Source organism: Anomaloglossus baeobatrachus, chromosome 2 (genome assembly GCF_048569485.1).
Source record: "Anomaloglossus baeobatrachus isolate aAnoBae1 chromosome 2, aAnoBae1.hap1, whole genome shotgun sequence".
Taxonomy (NCBI): domain Eukaryota; kingdom Metazoa; phylum Chordata; class Amphibia; order Anura; family Aromobatidae; genus Anomaloglossus; species Anomaloglossus baeobatrachus.
The window spans coordinates 717,078,969-717,100,465 of NC_134354.1; the positions used below are offsets into that span (position 1 = coordinate 717,078,969).

Sequence of the window (21,497 nt, forward strand, 5' to 3'; positions counted from 1 at the left end):
TTTTTAGTCCCTTTTATATATGTTCGACCAGTATTCTTTCTTAGTTCTCCACTGTGAGTGAAGTTTATAGTTTCCAGATTTTTAATCACAAGACTTATTATTTGCGATTTTTCAAAAAGTTACAACATTTTTCACAATTGTATTCCAGTCCCCTCTTGGAATGATTTTATGTGTGCCTGAAATTTTCTTGCAAAAATGGTGACAACAAAAAAAAGAAGAAGAGAGACTGAAAAACTCTGCAAATGATGAACTGGAGCCTTCATATTAAACACCCCCAAAAAACAAAAAAATAATCTGTTGGTGCACAAGGGAATATCAATAATACAGAACAGAAGGGAAACCTCCCACTCGATAGGATGAAAGGCCTTCCGTACGGCTAACGATTGATGACTTGTCGCTAAGATTTGCCATCACTATGTTATTGGAGACATCAGAAGTAAAAAAAAATCCTTCCATAAGTCTCCCACTTGTGGCTAATAAATAACTACCAGAAAAACGCAGCACTTAGGCTATGTGCGCACTGAGCGTCTTTTGCAGCGTTTTTCGAGTGCGTTTATGGGCTCAAAACTGCATGACACTGCTTCCCCAGCAAAGTCTATGACTTTTCATTTTTGCTGTTCGCACACAACTTTTTTTTTTTAGCTGCGTTTTTGAGCTAAAAAAAAATAAATAAAAATGGACATTTCAGTTCTTTCCTGCGTTTTTCACCCATGCAATGCATTGAACAAACGCAGCAAAACACAGAGATCAAAAACGCAGCAAAACGCAGCCAAAAACGCACCGAAATGCGGTAAAAACACGCGATTTTTACCGGGGCGTATTTGCAGAGGGTGCGTTTTTTGCGATCAAAAACGCACAAAAACGCAGCACCAAAAAAACGCTGTGTGTGCACATAGCCTTAGGCTGCTTTCACACATCCGTTTTTTGCCGTGCAACACAATACGGCGCTCTGCAGAAAAAAACGCAACCGCCGATTGTGTTTTTTCCCGCATAGACTTGCATTAGCGCCGTATTGTGCCGAATGGCCTTGCGTTGCGTCCGTTTTTTGCCGGATGCGGCATATTTAGCCCATGCGGCGGCCGGATGGAACGTTGCTTGGCACGCTTTTTTGGTGCGGCGAATAAACCGCATCGTGCCGGATCCGGTGCGATTCACAATGCAAGCCTATGGATGCCGGAAGCGGCGTCCTGCGGCAAAAACCGCATCCGGCCGCTGGATGCGGTTTTTTGCACTGCGCATGCTCAGTATCCAGCCGCATCCGTGAAAAACCGGACGGACCGCATGGAAAAACTTATGCAACGGATCAGTTTTTTTCGCCGCATCCGTTGCATAGGTTTTTGAGCCGGATTGTGCTGCTCAGCACAAACCGGATGTGTGAAAGCAGCCTAAAACAGTCAAAATCTAAAGTTGTTTTGAACAAAAAACAAATAACCCCCTATTCACAATGTATGTGATAGCTTGCTGGTCAATGGGGGTCCTCATGCTGGGACGCCAACTTATCTAAAAAATCTACAGAGCCCTGTATGTAATGAAGTGGAGATGGAGCAGACGTAACGTCACTCCATTCATTGCTGCAGGAAGCAGCAGACATCTGTGGTATTCATAAAGGCAAGGAGTAGTGGAAGGTGCGGTGCTGCACATGTGTTACCGCTGCACTATTTAGACTTCTTGTTGCTTTATAGCAGCGATAATAAATGGGATTCAATTTACAGAAATGCCTTAAAGCATAAAACTTTGTAATAAGAAATTAAACCTTTTTAAAATATGTATATAGTGTTACTACATTGCCTTACTTAGGCCTCCAGTAATACAGTAAAACAGTTATTAAAGGGAACCGGTCACCAGATATTTCCCCCTATAAGCTGCGGCCACCACCAGTAAGCTCTTATATACAGCATTCCAGAATACTGTATATAAGAGCCAAGGCCGCGCTGGATAACGTAAAAAACACTTTTATAATACTCACCTAAGGGGCGGTCCGATGGGTGTCATTGCTCTCCAGTCCGGCACCTCCTCTCTGCTGCGATTGCCGTCCTCATTCTACCCAGCCCATTATGAATGACATGTCCCATGTCATCCACACAGGCTGGCATTGCGATCCTGCGCAGGTGCACATTGATCTGGCTGGCTGATCAAAGTACTGTAATGCACAGGCATGAAGAAGGGTTAAAGACCACCTGCGCACTAGAATACACTGATCTGCGCTGAGCAGGGCAGATCAAAATGTGCCTGCGCAGAACTAAAATGCCTGCTAGTGTGGATGACTTCGGATGCGTCATGCATACGGGCCTCAAAAGGAGGAGGACATGGATCGCCGCATAGAGGAGGCACCGGAAAGGAAAGCAGCACCGCATCAGACCGCACCGCCTCTTAGGTGAGAATTATAAAAGTGATTTTTACGTTCTACACAGCGGTCTGGACTCTTATATACAGTATTCTAGAATGCTTTATATAAGAGCTCAATGGTGGTGGCTGCAGCTTATAGTCACCAAATCTGGTGACCAGTTCCCTTTAACATATCCACTCTCTAGTGTTGAGGTGACAACGATAAACTAGCCCCGGCTTACACAGCAAAGCCAGAAAACTACACATCACCTGTTGTATTAAATTCATTGGCCACTGTGAAATTATACTTTACCTTTTATAATTCTATGTTTATTCTAAAAATCTGGTCAAATATAATGTTGTATTAATCCCGTTAAAAGCACCTCAGAGCACTACCTACTAATCTGTCTCCAACATTTTACGAACCATAGCAGAATTTGGTTTCCATAGTAGATTTTGAGAAGGTAAACGGAGACAAGAAAGACAGATATTGGAGCAGATTAGTCAAAGCTATAACGCCACAAAAGTGTCGTAAAGGGTGCAAAAAAAGCCTTTGGGCAACGCAAAATTGCACCTAACTGTTTTGACTATTGGCGCCTTCACGATAAGTGGACAGCATGGTATGGAGAAGGAGAAGCTGAGCAGAATGAATAGGTTTACTGGAGAAGATTCAATATCAATTATTTTATTCATTGAAATTTCTGTTTGTATAAATATTAGTCCAGTGAGCTGATAGTGGCTCAAAGCTATTGCTGAATCCACAGTCATACAGGGAGGACTACAAAACATATATGTGACGCCCCTGGACTATCAGGTCGTCACAGGTACTGCACAAGCTCCCTCCCGTGCAGTATTCCACCTCCCTCTTGGTTCTGGGTCCCTAACTAAATGGGTGTTGCCTCAAACATCAAACCAAATCCTAGATACACCCTGCACCACACCCACCAGACACACCAGTGGACGGCTTGAGTGGAATAGAGTCGCCCACCTGGGGGGTCAGGGAGGGGAGGAGTGTAGTCAGTCGGTAAGGAGTGGAGTCTGAGAGTGGAAGGAGAGGAAGTCGGGAGTGGTGACTCCTGAAGGAACTGTCTAGGTTGCAGACGGTGGTCTGGGCCTAGAGGAGTCGGACCCCCGGTCGCAAGGGATTGTGACAAGGGGCCTGGAACTGTCGAGGAGGACAGCCGGCAGCCTAGCACTATCACCGGTCCGGGACCGAAGGCACGACTAATTCTACTACTCGGGGAGTAGCTTCAGGCAACCCGACAATTCACCTGAGGGGAACGGAGCCTTTATGATCTGTTCCCACCCGCTCCAGAATCGGCGCACTAGCACAACGAGGGAGATAGGACTTTCCAAATCCAAAACGGTCCAGAAAATCCCAAGCGTGAGCCCTGAGAGCAAGCTCCCATACTTAGCCATAGTAGGGAGCGGGGCCCGGCTTGTTCCATGCTACCGGGCCATCAAGTTGAAGTCAATCTAAGTGCCAGGAGGCAGGTCACGGAGCACCAGGCAGCACCATTGGGGACGGGACCTGAACGAGCTCCTCTCAGCGGCAGCGGTACCCAGAGACTTGTTTTACCCGGTTGTCAGTGTCTGCTTATGAACTGAGCGAGTACGAGAGTGACTCCTGCACCCCACGGCACCCCTCACCAAGTCCTGGGGCACCCCCTACCCGTGGAGGGTTACAACACCTGGCTGGCCCAATTCATCACCCCGGGTACTCCCAACGGCAGCGGCGGTACTCCCCAAATTACTGTACACCACGGGTGGCGTCACAAAAAACATACAAATTCCTCTATAAATATTCCCCTTATATTTGAGTGGCCGCATGACCCCCGGGTCCGGAGACCCTCGAGCCACAGCGAATCCAGATCCGAGCAGCTCGGCTGCTTTCACGGGGGCAGCACACATACAGTTGCACTCTAAAATGCTAATAATGAATAAGGGAACTCTGTATTGCATTACTGCTATAGGAATATGGGAAAAAAACAGATATTTAGTATGTGAGCCCGGTAACCAGCGACAAGGTGTTTCTTGATATACTCAAATGCCTCTATCTGGGTTAAAAACCTACATGTTTAGGCAGCTAGGCTCTAGCTATAGGAGGAATGAACATGCTCACATGCATTGGCCAATACATAAGCTAAATTTCTCTTTTTTCAAATATTCCTACAGCAGTAATGCAATACCAGAGTTCCCTTATTCATTGTTAGCATTTTAGAGTGCAGCTGTTTGTGTTTTGTAGTTATATTGTGTTTCCAGCTGGCACCTGTTCACACCTGTTTGATGTGTGGGTCAGTCTTTTTGATATACAGGCAACACTATCAATCACTGAGTAGGACCACACACTGGACTCATGCATACAATTAATAAAATTAAAGTTTTACTAAAACTTTTCCCACTAATATGCATATTCATTGTCATGTGCTGTGCTGCTCTATACGCACCAGCTCCGGCGTTGCTTAGTAAGAGTCTGGCAACAACTAGTTTTGTGCTCGCTGGTGATCGGTGTGGCAGAAGTTAATTACTGCTAACGTGTGAGTTGCTGCTGGGGTAAGAAGTTACAGAAGACTTATCACAGCCACCTCCGCCATTTAAAAGATGGTGAATCCGGTACCTCCATGCCGAATATAGCGAAAGCGATACCAGTCTTGGTGCATGGTGATTCAGCTTCTGGAGCACTGCTGTATGCTATCTTGGTGTGTGGTGGAGATACCCTTGTCGTTGTGTATTTCCTTCCTTTTCTTTATTTCCCCCTGCGCACATACTGTCTTTACCTCTTTGAGTAAATACTATGAGTATACGTTCCTCCCTGTCTATTTGTGTGGGGCATTATCACTCCAGTCCCGGCCCCCTCCCAGGGTGGGGATGAGGGGGTGTAAGACAAGGGCTTTTTATGAGTTAGGGTTATGTTGGGGGTTCAGACCTCGCCACCATCAGGCGTACCTCTGTGATGAGGGACATTTAGGTGCTCCCCTAGCCTGAGGGCCCCTATCGTGAGATCAATCTGTTCAGCTCCTCCTGCTCTATAACATCCTGCCTGCAGGTCAGATACCATTATCAACAGTACATTTTCCCTTTAAGATCTGTCAAATATCTTCCTGGTACATCCCAGTGGTATAAAATGCCATCTTGTGAGGATTTCCTTTATACAAGAGCTTTTAGTTCAATCATTCTAAAGCCTCAGATACATTCACCGGTCACGTTAATAGCTGCAGGCGGTTGAATGACACATCAAGTGCAGTATATGCGGAGTTATATAATAGAAAAATGTAGAACCCGATGGACAAGAAATGTAAATCTGAGAAATGCCGCCTTTTCTTGGGCTTGTAAAGGTCACAAGGAAAAAAATCGACCAAAATACCAAGTAAACTGTAGAGTAACTGATTCGTAAAAGGATATTTAGTAAGGACGGGATCATTGTAAGTCAGATTTTAAATGCCCACATGTATGCGAGTGTCTAAACATTAATGTGTGCGTGTAATGGATACAACATAGATGTCCAAAAAAGAGTAAGATAAAATATGTGACATGGAATCCAGAAGAGCGGAGAATGAAGGGATCCTAATCCGCCAATACTGGGAAATGATACCAGATTTAAGGAAAATAAGCAGCACAAATATATAAAATATAAAACAATTTAAAAACAAATAAATCACCGCAGCACAGTCACTCACCAATAGAGGTAAGGTTTATCCTTGTCAACATTTATATTATTTAAAGGATCCATACGAAACCACGTGTTTAGGGTAAAACCATTCTGATAAGGCCACTTGGCAATAGGAGGCAGTGCAATAGCCTAAAACGAGAAGATTCAAAAAGGCACAAATTAGACAACATACAAGCAATGAGAATACGTTATTTTACAATAAATGGGTGGTAATTTAACCACAGGGGAAGGAAAAAAAAAAAAAAGAATTTAGAATCTAAATTAAAAAATTATATAATGTGGCTACTGAGGCAACTGTACTAAACCAGAAGTCTCTTCTACAAAACAATTAGGGTAAATGGGCATGTGGTTTTCCTCTGGTTCCCCTAATTACAACTTCTAACCACTTGCATATTTTTTACTGCCTCAAGCCCCCGTCAAATTTAACGACTTACCAGCGATCCCGAAAACTATGTGACTTGATAAGGATCGCTGGTAAGTCGCTGGGAGGTCACTGGTGAGATGTCACACAGTCAGACCTTACCAACGACGCAGTAACGATCAGCGACCTGTATAACGATCTCAGCGGCGTTGGGACTGTGTTAGGAGGTCGTTGGTAGGCGTCAAACACAACGATGTGTCCTGCCCAGAAGGACATCACCTTTGAAGAAAATGGTCCCAACCATTCAGCAATGACTAGCGATCTCACAGCAGGGGCCTGATCCCTGGTAGGTGTCGCACATAACGAGATCGCTGCTACGTCATGGGACCGGTGACGCAGCAACAATCTCGTTAGCGATCTCGTTGTGTGTGACGGGGCCTTTAATTAACCAGGTTCTACCAACAGAGCAAGATAAGATGCTGATTGATGGGCGTCCACTCATCTCAAGATCAGTGCTCCATCATGCTATGTTAATATTGAGCGGTTGCCACGCATTCAATGTCTATGGGACTTTTGGAGATAGCCAAAAGCTGTACTCCGCTATACTTGTCAGTCCATGAGAGAATGGTGGATTATGCACTATTCTAATGGAGAACTTCAGAACCACTTTTTACGATCAATAGGGGTCCTCAGGAGTCCCACCATCAACAAATTATAAATATCCTGTGGAAAAGGGATCACTTGCCCGCTGGTATTCCTTTAGGCCTCTTTCACACATCCATGCAAAAAACACACATTTTGCAAGGTCTGTAGTGTAGGTGCATATGTGTGTCTGTGTGTCCATGTGTGTATTCAGCATGTGTTATCCGTGGGACATCCGCATAGCACAAGGACAGCATGAACTTCTATACTCACCTGTCCCTGCTGTCTCCGATGCTGCTGCTTCTGGGTCCACGGTGCAGTGAATATGTATGAGCATAATGAGTGGGATCCAGAAGCAAGTGACAGGAACGCCAAAAACAGCATCGCTACAGACAGGTGAGTATAGAAAATAATTTTAAAACAAAGACACATTTTCACATGTATGTGTCACACGGATGATCCCATCAGTGCGCAGGCCGTGTGAATACTGTGCTGCTGGAGAAAAACGGACATGTTGCCATGTGGAGCACACGCGTGTGCTCCACACAGTGACATGTCCATTTATTTCTGGTAGCACGGGTGTCACATGGCCAGCACGCTGATGTGATCTGTGTGATTGATTTTAATGGGTTTACGTGTGTCTGTGTTTCCGCTAAGTGTGAAAACGAACTTCACACCTACCGGAAACATGGACGTGTTAAGGAGGCTTTAATATGGTTGCACAGCACATTTTGCTAGGGATAGGTCAATGGGTGATGCCCATACAGGTCTTTTTTGTTTTTTTTCCCCAGACAGTTGTCTTTGTGCCTATTTCCTACCTATATTTAGTTTAGGTGATCGTTGGTACAGTAAAAGGCTCTTATCCCATGGTGTGGATCAGAGCCTCCAACACTTCTATCAGGATATGGCACTGGAAATAGTTCCAGTCCAAACAATGGATGACACAGGAACCTCATAGACCCTAATTATAAGCCCAACAGGCGCTGTGAGATCCGCCATAGAAGGGATTTAGCAGAATGTTATATCTTTTGTTATGGTTGGGCAGACCAAATCACTTGGCGGCTGCACATTAGCCACTTGAAGGCCAAATGCAGCTTCAGGACAAACAGTAAGGCATCACTGATCTAGATGTGCATATTTATAATATAGAAGAAAAAATGGAGACAATCTATGTAAAACTGACTAAAAGAACCTGGAACGAAAGTAAATTAAAGAAGTCTTTGCTTGTAATGCAATTCCTACAAAAATCTACAAAAGTGAAGGAAAACATCAGTATGTGTTGTGGCTGTGAGACCAGGAGGGTGGAAAAATGTTGATGTTCCATTCTTAAAAACAATAAGTTGCAATTTTACTTTATGAAATTTTTCTTGGAAGTTTATTAGTTTATGTACTTTATAAGCTTTGGCTGTTATGAACATTATGCTTGAATACTAAAAAATAAGCTTTAAAAACATAGCTATGCGCTTTTGTACTGGAGAAGTATCAGGTTTCGCAACGCAAGCACTCATGCACTATTGTATCTTTTATTACACTTCCATTCTAGACCTATAGGATACTTAGTGCTCCAGGGGATACATATTACCTACAAAAAGCAATGTAGGCCTGGACTGCACATGCCCGTTATGTCCGAATACTTCAGCGTCACCGGTAATGCATGGTCGAGTTGTGCTGCCAAAGTTTGACAAATGGAGACTACTTGCATGCACCAGGATCACAGTGCTCTCTGGTTCCTTGATTAGTGTTAGTACATATAGCTGTATAGTGGACAATATAACCTTATTCTCCTCTTCTGGAGGAAGCAGGCATGCAAAATGTGCATTGGATTGTAACCAGGTGGTGATCAATATCAGAAACGCGATGCAAAATGGGAAACAACTTTATAGGTAAAAGAGCATTAAAGATGGGAGATCCGTGCGGAGCTGCCGCCTCACCACCGTGCGGAGCTGCTGCCTCACCACCGTGCGGATCTGCCACCCAACCTACGCCCCACCTACTGTCTCCTCCCCAAAATCCTATAGAATGTAAGCCCGCAAGGGCAGGGCCCTCTTCCCTCTGTACTAGTCTGTCTATTGTAACTTGTGTATGTATTCTGTATGTAACCCCTTCTCATGTACAGCACCATGGAATCAATGGTGCTCTATAAATACATAATTAATAATAATAATAATAATAATTATAGATTTACAGAACACAGAGTCCATTAGCCATTTCAGCACTCTGCGACCGCTGGACAGGAGGCCTGCGAATGTCCTTACCTCCGGTATTCCCAACTTTCCTTTTGATTAGCCAGACTGGCACTATAGTCATTGTTGAATGACGCACACACACCATGTCACACCAATCAGACTAAACAAAAGAAGAGCCGGGAATGCATGGAGGCTGGAAGGTGGAAGAGTTGAAAGGGGGGAGGCAAAGCTAGGTCTCAGAGCTTGGGTCCCTGATCTTTTCTGACCCTAGCAATGCCCCTTCCGGAGTAATACTTTATGGTATGAGAGCACTTGGGACGCCTATGGATGAAGTTGCTCTTTCGATCAGGTCTTTTTTTGTACCTAATACACCACAAACACTACAGCCTTTGAAGAAGTTTGGCATCAATAAAACACTTACTGCCGCACTCCGTCCTGGGAAATTGAAGAACGTGTCGGGTCCATGTCTCTGTGGCATTTGATTGAGCACTGATAACAATTTCACCGCATGCCTCGGCTGTCAAAACAGAGAGAGTAGCAAATGCTAAGTGAAAGTACTCTCAGACAAACGCTCATAAACAGCAATAGATTACCGAATACTTAATTTAAGATCAGCTATTTGAGGCTACTTTAGAGCGACGTTCAATCAGCAGGAGGAACGGGTTTTTCTATTTGCCTCAGGAGACATTTGATGCTAACCTCAAGCTGAAAAGCATTAATAGAGAACGCCGGCCCTGACCACAGCTTACCCAGATTCCGTTTTCTCCTCGTAACATACTAAAGAGAAGCTTCAGCTCTTTGACTGTGATACTGTAGCTGGCGAGGACGCCCAACATGTCCACCAGAAGATCTAGAAAGACAGATAAAAATAACATTAGCTCAACCTCAGCCGCCAATAGATAACCCCTTTGCCTACACCAGTGGGGTATCCTCCTTACACTTTTTGAGGATTCAAACATTTCATAAGTCGGCTTTCTGTCTTTTTTTTAACATTATTCTGTTTTGATCCAAAACTTCACAGTGAAGGACCTCTGACCACTTTCCTGAAGCCTTGTGGTGAGATCAAAGGGTCAAGAAAGCTTCAGAAGCTGAAACTCATCATGGGGGGAAACAGGCTAGGACTAAATCTAAGTTTTACAATTTCGACAGACATAAATTATAGGGTGGAGGAAGAGCAAGGAAAAAGTTATTGAACGCGAGGACACGGCACATCGTGGAAAAATGTGTGCTTGAAGGGGCAAAAGTGCAAAAACTTACCTGAGCTGACCACAACAAAAACTTGACGTCAAAGTTTAGATGCGCGGCAACATACAGACTACAAATGATGGCATGTATGTATATAATATATACACATGCATACACACATACATATACACATATTTCACACGCATTTGTGTGTGTGAGCGCACGTGTGTATGTATTTGTGTGTGTAATTTTTATGTATAATTATATATATATATATATATTTAGCCATGGGAAAAAACAATATCTTCTTGAGGACAATGATGTATAAGGATATTGTGATATGCATTAAAAGGACATATTATCTATATCCATACGTAGGTACCTAATAGTTTAACGTATGGATAATTTAACGTATGGATATAGATAATATGTCCTTTTAATGCATATCACAATATCCTTATACATCATTGTCCTCAAGAAGATATTGTTTTTTCCCATGGCTAAAAGATATGTGATAGGATAAGACATGATACTATTTAACATAAGTGAATGACATGTATATATATATATGTACACAGATGATCATCATCCAGATGAGATACCATGTGGATCCTAGGATCATAATACTCCTGTCACTAGCTCTGTGACCAATAGGACCGTACTCACTCCGGTCAGTATACACAAAAGTAAACTATAGTGGAAAGGGGATACTGCACATATAGGTAACAAGGACTTTCTGTATATATTTCTATATGTTAACAGATATCAAAATAAGGAGTCTATCAAGCAACTGTCTTCAAGCCCCTGATGAGCCCTACACTACTAAGATGTTAATGGGCGAAACGCGTCGGGCAACTTTGTGAAGTGGGCAACTTTGTTTACTTGGACAATCCTTATTATGAATTGTGTCTCAAAAATTCTATAAATTGAGCATAAATTTGTGCTGAATACTCCTAAACAGCATAACTATTTAAACTGTACTCTACAGCTATTTATCTGAGCACACTGACAGATTTGACGAATCGGATGACGACCCTTAAGCCCCACCCCATAATCCCTGTATTATACTAATAACAACCCCAAATCATCCTGGACTGTGCACTATGTTCACTGTGGTGATAAAATTCTAAAGATTTCTATCTAGTAGATGGGGTGCACTATTCTGTCATAAGGAGGGCGGTCTATAGGGATCTAGTCGTCGCTGAACGGGGGCGTCATCAACCTAGGACGCCGACCCCCGTATGGTAGGAAGGAAATAGGATAGGGTGAATCTCCTTATTTCCTCCTTACATTCTCTTTTAATGAATTTGTTTATGTATGTTTGTGATTTATTATCAAATAAAATATATTTTTAACAAAAGTAGTAAGACAATCAGGTTTGCAAACAATATCTACTTTTCACGACCTTCTTGGTATATAAATGATACCTTTTAATGGCTAACTAAAATAAAATAAAGTGATGTTACAAAGCAAGCTTTCGAGACATCTCAGGTCCCTTCATCAGGCATGCCTGATGAAGGAACCTGAGATGTCTCGAAAGCTTGCTTTGTAACATCACTTTATTTTATTTTAGTTAGCCATTAAAAGGTATCACAAGATTATAATTTTGTTTCTCTCACTGAGAACATTCAATAATTTTTCAACTGGCTAACACGGTACCAAAACCTTTTCACTTGTAGCTAGATTAGCTTCACATAGGCGTCTTCTATTAGCAAGAAGTCACTGCAAGAGTCCCACTGTTAAAAAAAAGACATTTACTGAAGCGGATACAATTTGCAAGAGAACACATCAACTGGCCTAAAGAGAAATGGAGAAACATTTTGTGGACTGATGAAAGCAAAATTGTTCTTTTTGGGTCCAAGGACCACAGACAGTTCATCAGACGGCCCCCAAACTCTGAATTCAAGCCACAGGACACTCCGAAGACATGGTGAAGCATGGTAGTGCAAGCATCACGATATGGGCATGTTGCTCTTACTATGGTGTCGGGCCTATTTATCACATACCAAGGATCATGGACCATTTTGTATATATCAAAATACTTGAAGAGGTCACGTTGCCTTATACCGAAGAGGAAATGCTCTTGAAATGTGTGTTTCAACAACATAATGACCCTAACATACGAGTGAATGAGCAAAATCTTGATTCTAGACCAATAAATTGAGGTTATGGAATAGCCAGCCCAATCCCCGGACCTTAATCCGATAGAACATTTGCGGGGTGACATAAAAAATGCTGTTTTTGACTCAAAGCCAACAAATTGCGGGATGAAGTCAAAGCATCCTGGGCTGGAAGACGAGCTGACTGGGGGCAGAAGTTGGTGACTCTATGCAACATAGATGTGAAGCACTTCTAAAAAACTATGGTTATATAACTAAATATTAGGGTGTTGATTCACAGGAATGCTAAACCCCGAATAAAAAGAGGACAGATTGCGAGTATGTAAAGACAAATGCAGACACTGCTATTTTTTTTGGAACTGCCCAATGTTCATTTTTTGATATTTTTTCTGTAAAGTAGTTAAAAATTTCTGTATTTTTCATTTTAGAAGATGCACCGGATTATAAGATGCACTCTAAGTCTAGAGAAAAAAAAATGAGAAAACAAAATGGGGTCTGTTTTATAATCCGGAGAGGGGCGGCAGCGATGGTCACAGGAGGCAGGGGCAGTGCTGGAGTAGGCGATGTTGCGGGTGGTGCAGAGGGGGTCCCAGATACTCATTGCGGGCTGCGGCACTGCTCTGCTCTGGGGCTCTGCTCTGCGCTCGGGCTTCAAAGAAATGGAGGCCTAAGTCGGTGCCTGCGCTAATGAGAGCTTGAGCTGAGATTTCCATCTGCGCATGCGCCGACTTTCGGCGCCATTATTTGAAGTACTCACCACCGCCGGTCGAGTAGATGCCCACCACCAGCAGCGCAAATGCCTGCCGCCTGCACAGATTTCCGCAGACGGCCACATAGATCCCCGCCGCACAGAGCCCCGCAGCACAGCATTGCCCCTACCTCCTGTGACCCCTCTCCACCACCCCCCGGTAAGCTACATTCGGATTTTAAGACGTACCCCTCATATTCCTACCAAAGTTTGGGGAGTAAAAGTGCGTCTTATAATCCGAAAAATACAGTATATACATTTCTCTGCATGTTTTGATTTAGAAAACAGTGTGCAACGTTCCCTCCCAATGCATGGAAATAAAAACGAATATAAAGATTTTGGGCTTAGCTCATGTTTTTGAACACATTGCTATTATTTTGAACACAACTGTATTTGCAATGACAAATTTTCCACAATGAATATTTCATAACCTGAAGTATCGCTCTGTATCATCCAGGAACATTAAAACTCTTTCATTGAAGGAAAAATAATATTTTCTGTAAGCATTTCTGTGTCTGCACACGTGTGATTAACTCAGCACTTCGGAGTTATGTCCACATTTAGTGAACACAGGAGGGAGTTCTCCGGCCGGAACAGTTTAGACGGGTACAGCCAGTAAGGGACGGTCCATCCCCTGTGCACACCTGATATGTATTAATATTTCCCTGAACTCGGGTGGGGAAAGTAATGGGCCCCTTTACCGATAATATGAGGTGGCTTTGCGAATTTTCCACCTCTAACCAAAATTTCTACTTGGTATTGGTATTACTAATATTGGGATGTTGAGTTACATTATAGAGATGTGCAAGGCCACGAGCACACATTGAGTATTTGGAGAGTTGTTTACTTCAGTATTTGTAAGCCAAAATCAGAGAGAAAAGTATGATACAAATACGTGCACTACTTCTACATAAAGCCTGCTTTACACCTTACAATTTCGCATACGATATCGTATGCGATGTGACACGCCCCCATCGTATGTGCGGCACGTTCAATTTGTTGACCGTGTTGCACAAACGATTATTTGCTGTCACACGTACTTACCTGTCCATACGACCTCGATGTGGGCGGCGAACATCCACTTCCTGGAGTGGGAGGGACGTTCGTCATGACAGCGACGTCACGCGGCAGCCGGCCAATAGAAGCGGAGGGGCGGAGCTGAGCGGGACGCAAACATCCCGCCCACCTCCTTCCTACCGCATTGCCGGCGGGAGCCGCGGGACGCAGGTAAGCAAAGTTCATCGTTCCCGGAGTGTCACACACTGCAATGTGTGCTGCCTTCGGGAACACTGAACAACCTGACGTTCTATTTTTAGTAATTGAACAACGTGTATGCGATCAACGTTTTAACGTTCAATCGCAATCGCATGGAGGTTTCACACGCTACAATGTAACTAACGATGCCGGATGTGCGTCACTTACGACGTGACCCTGCCGACACATCGTAAGATAAATTGTAGCGTGTAAAACCCGCTTTATTTACCTGCTCCTAGTTTTGGCTTACAAATAGGGATGAGAGAACCCAAACTGTAAAATTCGGAGTTCATACCGGACACCTAGTGTCCGGGGCGTAAATCCGCACACAGACTTTTCATGGAAGTCCTTGTCCGAGTACAGATGCTAAATAAAATTTGGTGAAAGGCTGTAGAGCAGGCAATCAGCAAGCTTTTCAGCATGGGGAAGATGCCCAGATACTGCTGCAAACAAAATAAATAAAGAACGTTAAAAAAAAAAAAATGACCTGAGGTCCCCCATTTTTAATAACAAACCAGCATAAAGCAGACAGCTGCAGGCTGCAACTCTCAGCTGTCTGCTTTACCTTGGCTTTTTATCAGAAAAAGAGGGGACCTCAAGCCCATTATTTTTAAACAATCATTCTAAAAAACAGCATAGGGTTCCCCCTCCCCTCTTTTTGATAACCAGCCAAGGTAAAGCAGACAGCTGGGGGCTGGTATTATCAGACTTGGAAGGCGCAAGGTTATTTGGCTCTTCCCAGCCTAAAAATAGCAGCCCGCAGCAGTATTAAAAGTGGCGCATCACATAAGATAGTAGCCCTAGATACTAACCCCTGGGCTTGAGGTCAGCTATCAATTTACAGCTGACATCAACCCCAAAAATATTATCCCGCACCAGGGCAATCAGGAAGAGCTGGTCAAAGAGCCAGAGCCAGAGTTGGCAAATTCAATGTGATGTGCCACTTCTGGGGCAGCTGTGGACTGCTATTTTTAGGCAGGGAAGGGCCAAATAACCATGGACCTTCCCAGCCTGATAATACCAGCCCACAGATGTCTGCTGTACCTTGGGTGGTTGTCAAAAATAGGGTGGACCCAGCACCATTTTTATTATTTTTTATTTATTCCCAATCTACATTTGTTTGCAGGGCAATTATCCTGCTCTTGGCCCCATTTTTTTCCCTTTTACAGCCCCCTAGCCCTCGCCACGAACATTTTACAGCACCAAAGTTCAGGTCCGCATTCACATATATGGAGTTCGGGGTCAAGTCTGGGCACAGAACCAAAACTTTTAACTACAGTTCAGCCGAACCTGAACATCCACATGTCCGCTCATCCCTACTTACAGAATACTAAAACTCGTGAATTACTCAGTGTGTGCACGTGGCCTAAAGGTTGACGGCTATACGCATCAGACATAAAATCTGTGCTTGCAAAATTTCATTAAGCATTTGGCATTAACCTATGACCATGAAGGAATTTTAAGAATCTGAACAACTCTGTGCAATATGTAGTCGCTATATAAATAAAATAATACAACAGACTGATAACGCCGAGCATGTTACCTGCAATCATGTCATCTACTGAGCTCATCTTCAGCAGAACTTGCTCGATGAGGCCGACCTCCGTGCTGGTCTGCAGGTTCCGGACACTCTTCCGTAGAATAGCGGTGAACATGCTCCAGATTTCCGCCTGGCACGTCACATCGCAGTGCTCCAGCAGCTCCGACATACAGGTAATGCTTTCTGCATCCTGAATGATAAAATTCATCTCCAGATCAAATTCTCCGCCGACCAGCTGGAAACAGAAAGGAGAAATGATAAATATTAATGTCTTGAAGCATTCATTTACAGCATACGTCTACAGGAAAATTTATAAGACAAGCCGTGTGCTGAAATGCTAATTATAATGAAACAATGTCATCTAATTACATACATTAATTAACAAGGCTCCGCACAACAAACAGCCCATAAGTAAAAGATGCAAATATTAGCTTTATGGAGAAGGAACATTGAAAAGGTATTTCCTAATTAGCACATAGATGACAATAGACGACGGGAGCATTATTTTCTTCTTTTTGTATTAAAATAGTAAGGTAAGGGGCCCAATACACTATAGATGATTTCTTGGCCATTTCTCAGATAAGGAGTGCGCACTCTGCCGAGATCACCTGTGCTCTCCACAAGAGAACGCTACCACACTCCTCCCGCGATGGCTTATCTCACCAAGAAAGAAAAGGATCAGCAGTCCAAAATCAGAACTGCTGGATCCTCTGGATCTCCCCTAAACTAATATATCTTAGGGGGACCAGTCCATAGGATCCCATACACATTAGACTGTCAGATGAGCTTGCCAATAACAGCAGGTTGGCCTACGCCAGTCTAGTATGTATGGAGGCCTTAAAGAGGACAAACCACCAGGATTTTCCTATATAAACTAAAGTCAGTGCTATACTGGCACTATCATGCTGATTCTATACATACCTTTAGTTGTGAGATCGGATGTATAGTTTCTGAAATATAGGCAAGTAAAGTTTGTGAAATGCACCATTATATGATGAGAGATGCAACGGAATACCTAATAGATGGGTCAAGTTTTGCTAGTTATTCTTGTCCCTGTCTGCCTGCTTGTCTTTTCTCCCTCTGTGTCTGTTATTACAGGGGGAGGAAGGACAAGCAGATAGACAGGGACGGGAATAACTAGCAAAACTCGACCCACCTATTAGATATTCCGTTGCACCTCTCATCAAATAACAGTGCATTTCACAAACTTTACTTGCCTATATTTCAGAAACTATACATCCGATCTCACAACTAAAGGTATGTATGGAATCAGCATGATAGCGCCAGTATAGCACTGACTTTAGTTTATATAGGAAAATCCTGGTGGTAGGTCCTCTTTAAGGATAACTTCCCATCTGTAATAAAGTATCTGTTACTAGGACCCATCGCCATTTGAGTCATTTTTACCAGTATAGTTAGGGCATGCTACACTATATTTTTAAGCAAAATGATGGACACCAATTACATTAGGGTCCCACAATCATTTAGTGGTGACTACGCAAGTTGCAAAGAGCCAGAATATGGTTAGCACCTTTTGAATGTAAAAGTTACAGTTATGCAAAACTGAATATTTGTGGGTTATTAAAGACACAATAAATCTAGAAATAACAGTGCACAGGAGATGATCTCGCCCCCACTGTTTGCTCATCTGCAGGATTTTCTGCATGGTTATCAAATGGTCAAACTTATAAAAATCCCACAAAAACAAAAACACAGGGATTAGTCTCCTGCTGAAGTTATTATTTTGCCAGATCAGTAAGCAGGTAGGGATTAACCAAAGGAAGGGCCATTTAATAATCTATTTGTCCTTCTGTAAACATGGAAGAAGGGGAGAGGTTCCTGCTGCAGCTAGATGTCTAAAGCCAGCTTTACACCTTACAATTAGGTATGCGATCTCGTATGCGATGTGACACGCCCAGGTCGCATATGCGATTGAATGAGATTGCACGTTGGTCGTTCATTTGCTGTCACACGTGCGTTAGTAGTCTATGTTAAATTGATCAATTTTGTGTGCGATCCTTTAGATCATGTGTTCCGTGACGTATGCATTGGGCACCCTTTTTTTTTTTTATTTATTGACTTGCCAAGCGTGTGTAATGTGTAGGGATGCGTTTTTACTATGTCATCTGCCATTCAGCTCTGCTACATGGCCGCTGACAGCAGACACAGACAGCCATGTAGCAGCGGTGAATGGCAGATGACAGCAGACACAGACAGAGCCGCACTGTCAGAATGAACTCGGGTGAACCTCACCCGACTTCATTGTCATGCTGCGGCTCTGTCTGTGTCGCGCCCTGATTAGCGGTCACCAGTGAAGGACTCACCGGTGACCACTAATCTCCTGAGTAACTGAATTGAGCAGCCCTCTCTCATATACTCACCGATCCCCGATCCCCGGCGCTGCACGGCATTCACACTGCTCCGGCGGCTTTTACTGTTTTGAAAAAGCCGGCCGCCCATTAAACAATCTCGTATTCCCTGCTTACCCCGCCCACCGGCGCCTATGATTGGTTACAGTGAGACACGCCCCCACGCTGAGTGACAGGTGTCACACTGCACCCAATCACAGCAGCCGGTGGGCGTGTCTATACTGTGTAGTGAAATAAATAAATAAATAATTAAAAAAAAACGGCGTGCGGTCCCCCCCAATTTTAAAACCAGCCAGATAAAGCCATACGGCTGAAGGCTGGTATTCTCAGGATGGGGAGCTCCACGTTATGGGGAGCCCCCCAGCCTAACAATATCAGCCAACAGCCGCCCAGAATTGCCGCATACATTATATGCGACAGTTCTGGGACAGTACCCGGCTCTTCCCGATTTGCCCTGGTGCGTTGGCAAATCGGGGTAATAAGGAGTTATTGGCAGCCCATAGCTGCCAATAAGTCCTAGATTAATCATGTCAGGCGTCTATGAGACACCTTCCATGATTAATCTGTAAGTGACAGTAAAAAAACACACACACCCGAAAAAATCCTTTATTAGAAATAAAAAACACAAACAAATTCCCTCATTACCAATTTATTAACCCCGACAAACCCTCCATGTCCGGCGTACTCCACAGTCCTCCAGCGTCGCGTCCAGCTGTGCTGCATGGAGGTGACAGGAGCAGCAGAAGACACCGCCGCTCCGGTCACCTCCACGCAGGTAATGAAGACAGCCGTGCGATCAGCTGATCTGTCACTGAGGTTACCCGCTGTCACTGGATCCAGCGGTGGATGCAGCGGTGGCCGCGGGTAACCTCAGTGACAGCTCAGCTGATCGCGCTACTCACCTCCGCTCCGGTCAGCTCCAGTCAGCAACTGAGGTGAGTAGCGCGATCAGCTGAGCTGTCACTGAGGTTACCCGCGGCCACCGCTGCATCCACCGCTGGATCCAGTGACAGCGGGTAACCTCAGTGACAGATCAGCTGATCGCACGGCTGTCTTCATTACCTGCGTGGAGGTGACCGGAGCGGCGGTGTCTTCTGCTGCTCCTGTCACCTCCATGCAGCAGAGCTGGACGCGACGCTGGAGGACTGTGGAGTACGTCGGACATGGAGGGTTTGTCGGGGTTAATAAATTGGTAATGAGGGAATTTGTTTGTGTTTTTTATTTCTAATAAAGGATTTTTTCGGGTGTGTGTGTTTTTTTACTGTCACTTACAGATTAATCATGGAAGGTGTCTCATAGACGCCTGACATGATTAATCTAGGACTTATTGGCAGCTATGGGCTGCCAATAACTCCTTATTACCCCGATTTGCCAACGCACCAGGGCAAATCGGGAAGAGCCGGGTACTGTCCCAGAACTGTCGCATATAATGTATGCGGCAATTCTGGGCGGCTGTTGGCTGATATTGTTAGGCTGGGGGGCTCCCCATAACGTGGAGCTCCCCATCCTGAGAATACCAGCCTTCAGCCGTATGGCTTTATCTGGCTGGTTTTAAAATTGGGGGGGACCGCACGCCGTTTTTTTAAATTATTTATTTATTTATTTCACTACACAGTATAGACACGCCCACCGGCTGCTGTGATTGGGTGCAGTGTGACACCTGTCACTCAGAGTGGGGGCGTGTCTCACTGTAACCAATCATAGGCGCCGGTGGGCGGGGAAAGCAGGGAATACGAGATTGTTTAATGGGCGGCCGGCTTTTTCAAAACAGTAAAAGCCGCCGGAGCAGTGTGAATGCCGTGCAGAGCCGCGCCGGGGATCGGGGATCGGTGAGTATATGAGAGAGGGGGTAAGAGGGATAGACTGACATGGACAGAGAGAGAGGGACAGAGATAGTGACGGACTGACAGAGATTAGTGAATGACAGACATTGTGAGGCGCTTCAAAACGCAGCTTTTCAGCTGCGCTCTGAAGCGGACCTTTTTTAAGCTGCGGTGCAGAGCGCACACCTGCGCACATAGCATCAGACACCAAAATCGTATGAGGGATGTCACACGTTACAATTGACTAGTTTCGTACTACCAAACGTCCAATGTATGAGGAATAAACGACGTGTATGCGATCACCGTATTTTCGTTCAATATCGATCGCATGTAGGTTTCACACGCAAACACGTCACGAACGATGCCGGATGTGCGTCACTTACAACTTGACCCCGACGACGGATTGAAGGATTTATTGAAGTGTGTAAAGCAGGCTTTACTGCCATAGAACTGTGTGAAAGAGGAGGATGTGGTTAATCTCACATAGAGAATTGTATAGTTTTCTGTAACCTACAACATAAAATCAAATGAAATAAAATATTAAATACAAATTGTTGGGAATTTTCTTTACCTGTGTATGTTCTATTTCAAAGGGAATCTGTGAGGAGGTTTTTGCCACCTAATCTGAGAGCAGCATAATGTAGATACAGAGATCCTGATTCCAGCGATGTGTCCCTTACTAGACTGCTTAGAGTAGTTTAATAAAAAAAATCACTGATTAATTAAAAGTAGATCATTAGAGGACTACTTGTTGTACTGCTAGGTAGTCCAGCATATTCATGAGCTCTGTATAACTGCTAGATCTGCAGCAGAGAAAACATTGATTTTATCAAAATAACAGAAAAACAGCTCAGTTAGTGACACATCGCTGGAATCGGGGTCTCTGCCTCTACATTATGCTTCCCTCAGATGAGGTAGCAAAAACCTGCTGACAGATTCCCTTTAAGTAATCCTTTAAAGAAACGATTCCCAGACTTTCTTGCCTTAAGTAAGAGCCATATTCACATGCAAAAGAGAGATGGTGAATACTATGGCATCTAGCTTCAAGAAAGCCTTTAACTTGCAGTGTCTTTTTATCTCTAGCTTAAAATATTACTCAATTGACCCCAGGGCCAGAATATGTGAATCCAGATCTGCTCATGTGTAGAGTAAGGCTGGGCCGCACGGGGATTACTGCGATCCCCTCGCATGACACTTGGCTCACGCTACCAGTACAGCAGAGCCAAGTGTCATGCGAGTGTCCCTGCGACGGAGGTTCGCTCGTGTGAGCTGAC

General features: G+C 44.1%; 1 protein-coding gene across 4 annotated transcripts in view; it reads right to left on the reverse strand.

Moving 5' to 3' along the window:
- NBEA (neurobeachin) overlaps positions 1-21,497 on the reverse strand; it is a 1,081,445-nt gene that overhangs the window by 871,084 nt on the left and 188,864 nt on the right. For all 4 annotated transcript variants that reach the window (XM_075337333.1, XM_075337330.1, XM_075337331.1 and 1 more), the window contains exons 2-5: positions 16,035-16,266; positions 9,934-10,034; positions 9,606-9,701; positions 6,003-6,124 (exon numbers count right to left, since the gene is read on the reverse strand). In XM_075337333.1, coding sequence (XP_075193448.1) covers positions 6,003-6,124; positions 9,606-9,701; positions 9,934-10,034; positions 16,035-16,266 — 551 coding nt within the window. The remainder of the gene's footprint in view (positions 1-6,002; positions 6,125-9,605; positions 9,702-9,933; positions 10,035-16,034; positions 16,267-21,497) is intronic.